This window comes from Cryptomeria japonica, chromosome 8, assembly GCF_030272615.1.
Source record: "Cryptomeria japonica chromosome 8, Sugi_1.0, whole genome shotgun sequence".
NCBI classification, from domain to species: Eukaryota; Viridiplantae; Streptophyta; class Pinopsida; order Cupressales; family Cupressaceae; genus Cryptomeria; species Cryptomeria japonica.
Genome location: NC_081412.1, coordinates 686,427,954 through 686,432,345, shown reverse-complemented (window position 1 = coordinate 686,432,345; position 4,392 = coordinate 686,427,954). Strand labels below are relative to the sequence as shown.

The following is a 4,392-nucleotide window of genomic DNA, read 5'->3' as shown; positions in this document are numbered from 1 at the left end:
CGATATGATGCCCCAGACGTTGGTTGATAAATATTGATGTGAGGATGCCTCCTGTTGTTCACCAAATCTGGTTAACCCAAGAACACCTACAAATCTATCTATGAGATAGCCAATCTCAATCAATGAAACACTTCAGGGCTTGGACAACATAACAAGGACCTAAATCCTTCTACTCTTTAGGCTCTGCAAAACCTAGGTGGGTGTACCTATGATGCATTTAATCAAACCCATTACACACAAGACTGCATCATAAAAAGCAGATGGATCTCAAAAGGTTCAAAAACTAAGAGGTTACTGCAGATGGGCTAGATCCACACTTGCAACTCAATAATATTTGAATCCTGAGATGGATAGAACAAACTAACATTACAAAAATAAAATTAAATGAGGATATTGATTTAAAATCTCTAAGAATCTCCCCAATCTGCAAGATCAGTGCCTTATCCAAGGGCAACCGAGTCATACATCAATCTGTAAATGAAAACCTCTATTGCAAATCCAATTTATTTGAGTAAAGATATCCCTACATTAATGCCTTACAAAAATGCATTCTAAGCTTAGACAGAGGATCATACACATCCAAACAATAATTCAGATTCATAATTTCTGCTCATAGAATTTAAATCCCTTCTATAAAGGATGCCTAAGAACAAGAATTACACTCTCATTTAGGAGGATAAACCCAAACTCCCTTGAAAATTGGATTTATTGAAAATGAAGAATGCCTGAAGACAATCCAATAAATTGTATATGCCTTACATATATGTGACTGCAACAGAAAACATTTACAACAAGAAGAAACTCTAGTCTATGGAAAAGGACATTGCCCTGCACAATTTTGAAGAGAACTCAAAATTGGAAGCCATGAAAGCTAGAGCCCCTCTAACAGAATTCTGGAACCCTTACAATTGAGAAGAATTGAGAATAAGAAGAGGAGGGAAAGATCAGATCTGCATAACACACTGCCAAGTGTCCCCTTTTCTAACTGAATTTCAATCCCTTTCTCTTTCCCATCAAAACTTCTCTTAAAATATCTCATATTTGTTAAAATTAACTACCTGATTAAATTCCTTATCTCGAGAGCTTTCCGACAATATATAATACTTAGTATTTTGACCAAAAATAGACCTCTAGGCAAATTAATCATTCATGTGGCTCTGTCATTTATATTTTTTAAATTTCTTGTATAGTTTCAACTATACATTTAATTTTAATTTTTCACCCATTTTACATACCCTGTGTCCTGCCACGTGGCGACCTATGATTCATTGATGGGACCCACTGGGTGCCAACTGGGATGACACATCATCTTTCACCATGTATCCACCTCGTCATCGCCACTGGACTGCTTGGTGGACTGCCACGTCATCGCCATGTGTTTGCCACCTCAACGCCACGTCAGTGCCATTGGACAGGACCCACGAGCTGGACCACCATGTCATCCTACCACCTACCTTTCGCCATTTCACAGACCTTAACTGGTGAGCATCTTTCCTTCGCGAAGTCGCGCCGACCGTGAGATCTCCTGAACTTGCAGGGTCTTTAACCTTCACCATTTGAGCACTTCATTTTTGACCTTCTGCTTTTAGCCATTTCGCGATGGCTAACTAGTGTGCATCTTCGGCTTGTGAAATCACGCCAACCATCGATCTGCTTGGGACCTGCTCAGTAGTTAATCTGCCCTTTGTTTGCAAAATTTTGCCCGCCTCGGAATACATGCCTGCGTGGGGTCTACCTTGTCGTTGCTTAGCCAACCTCCTTGGTCACCTCGAGAAGCGTGCTCGGGCGCGTGGGGTCTACCTTGGGTGCCCACAACACCATTCATGAAAAGCCTTTTGTGGCTTTGACACATTAGATGGGTGTCTTATTTCTTATAAATAGCATAAAATCCCACTTCCCTGCGAATGTGGGATAATGCACTTCACCTGGGACTGCACTTTTGAAGGTCTTCTGAGTGTTTTTTTTAATGGGAGCTTTGCATTTGCTGGAGTTTATAATGCACCTTGCTTCATACCAAACATAGAGAGACTGCTGCCAGGGTCGAAATTGTATTTTCCATATACATTAATTTGTTTTAAACTTTTTTCCCCATCCACCACGTCAGGGAGGAGGCTGCCCTGTGCATTTGTTTGGGAATTTCTGCAGCTTCCCAAACTCCACGTTCAGCAGGGAGGATGCTTTGATTGGCATTTGTTTATTAAAACTGCAAATGCCCTCCTACCAACACCACGAAGAGCTTTTGGAGATAGGAGGGCACTCGAGGGAGGAGAGGATACCAGCTGAAGTTTGGAGCATTTACTTTGCATCTTCCTGCAACCCCTTTGCCAAACACTTGATCTGCCATAGCATCTTTCTGCAGCATTAAAATCAGGATCAAAATCCTTAACCTTAACATCGACATCTTCTCCAAACTTAATGGCATTGTCAATATGGGACAAGATGTATTGTATGATGTTCTCTTTTGTGATATCAAGAGGTAAGAAGTTCACCATACTGTAGTCATCAATCAATTCTACCTGTGACCTGTTTAATTTTGCAAAGCATGGAGCCATGTGTTGATTGAGGTCTGACAACAACAACCTTATATCTGGATCAAGAAACTTTTCAATCTCTTTCTTGTTCTTAACAAGATCCATTTTAGTCAGGATATTAACATGAGGCAATTCAAGTTGAATCATTGCTGAAAGAGATGGCATACAACCACTTAGGTACTTTGTTATATCTGAAAGAAACTGCGAATCAAGCAAATATACAGCACAAACATTGTAGTTCCAATGCTTGAGTTGATCAACAAAAGCTCGAAATACAGGAAAGTGTGAATAAAGCTCTATTTGACCTGGACAGTCAAAAACAAGATAATCATCATCTAAATAACCTTCCAATTGCTCTGCAAACCAATCATCTAGATTCTCCTCAAGGTGTTCCATACAATAGACAAGGCCTCCAACAGCATCCTTAATGTCAAAATCCTCTAATTTGCCACATTCAAATTTGTATTTGGTGTTGGAGTGTCTCTGCTCTCTCACTGTCCAACTGGCAAATTACAACCGAGCCAATATTGATATGCCTCGCCATGAAATAAGAACATTTCACCAAAAAATTTAGTTCATGGGCATGAGCCAAGTCGGGCCCCAAAGTTGGTCCGACTAAAAAAAAATTCGTTTTCATGCAACTGACCTCCGAAATGCCTCAGACACCTTGAACGTACCTCTAGAATCGATTGGCACCATTTTTCAGTTCATTAAATTGAATTTTGCAATTTTTCAGGCACTTACGCCACATTTTTCGCATTTAATCGCGAAGACATAATTTTCAAAGTGGTCAGAACACCTTTCTGGACCTCACCATCTAACAGGCGTGTACTTTGATATACAAGCATGAATTCTACCAAACGGTTTCTCAAGACAAGTCCTGAGCAAAGAGATATTAATCATAAAAAATGACCAACAGACTTTGTCGACACTGCGGACCTGATGAAGTCAATGTTCTGGCAACACATGATGCCTTTCTCAAAAATATCAAACGACCTCAGTAGACCCTCAAATTTGAAACACAGGTACCTTGAAGTACATATTAAATCTTTGAATTTTCAGTTCAACCAAAAGTCTGACTGGGTACAAATAGTGCGCTCATGAAAATGGCCACTTTAACTGATATAACAATGAAAGTGTGGAAGACTGAAAATGATGGTTCAAAGAACCCTTTTGAAAACTGACTAAACGAATTGGTAGGAGCTTGAAACTAGAAACATAGATTGTTATTTATACCAATAATATCTTGAAACAAACATTTTGACATGACACTCACTGAGGCAACTTTTCCACTTATGCAAAATAGGGCTCCGACTAGCAGCTGAAACAGGGACTAGTCAAACCACACAAACTGCAAATGGATTGATCTTCAAAAACTGAGCAAATGATTTCATTAAGACTTGAAAATTTTCATGCTGACTCACATTTATGCATAGAATTGAATCCATTTTTAATTTCTTCATGAAAATCAACAGGGCAAAAGATATAAACACTCAAACTAGGCTACTCAATAAAATCTGCATTTGTGCCTAAAATGCACTTTCAGCTCACCCCTTGAAATGGGTACCTGATAAACTTATCCAAACTGAATTCTGAAAGTTGCACATCATTGAATAGGCCAAATGAAAGGAGTAGGACATGTTTCCCGAGCCTTACCCTCTAAAAATCAACTGACTCCATTTTACCCTCTCTCTAACTAGGCCATTCAAACTGACTCATTTATGATCATTTGGAAATGCAAAGCAAAATTTTGAAATGGGCCTCTAAACTTGACTCAAATTTAATGAGTCCCAACACCCCCTCGGAAGATGAATCAGATAATTTTCGAATGTTTTTGAATTTTTTGAGATTTTTTTATTTT

At 39.1% G+C, this 4,392-nt stretch overlaps 1 protein-coding gene across 1 annotated transcript; it reads right to left on the bottom strand.

Annotated features, from left to right (window-relative positions):
• Positions 1–2,162: 2,162 nt before the first annotated feature.
• Positions 2,163–3,230, bottom strand: LOC131032388 (GPN-loop GTPase 3-like). The gene is made up of 2 exons (XM_059210705.1): positions 3,178–3,230; positions 2,163–3,033 (listed from the first exon to the last, which is right to left on the bottom strand). The coding sequence occupies exons 1-2, from the start codon at positions 3,228–3,230 to the stop codon at positions 2,163–2,165; spliced, it is 924 nt and encodes a 307-aa protein (XP_059066688.1).
• Between the last annotated feature and the right edge of the window lie 1,162 nt (positions 3,231–4,392).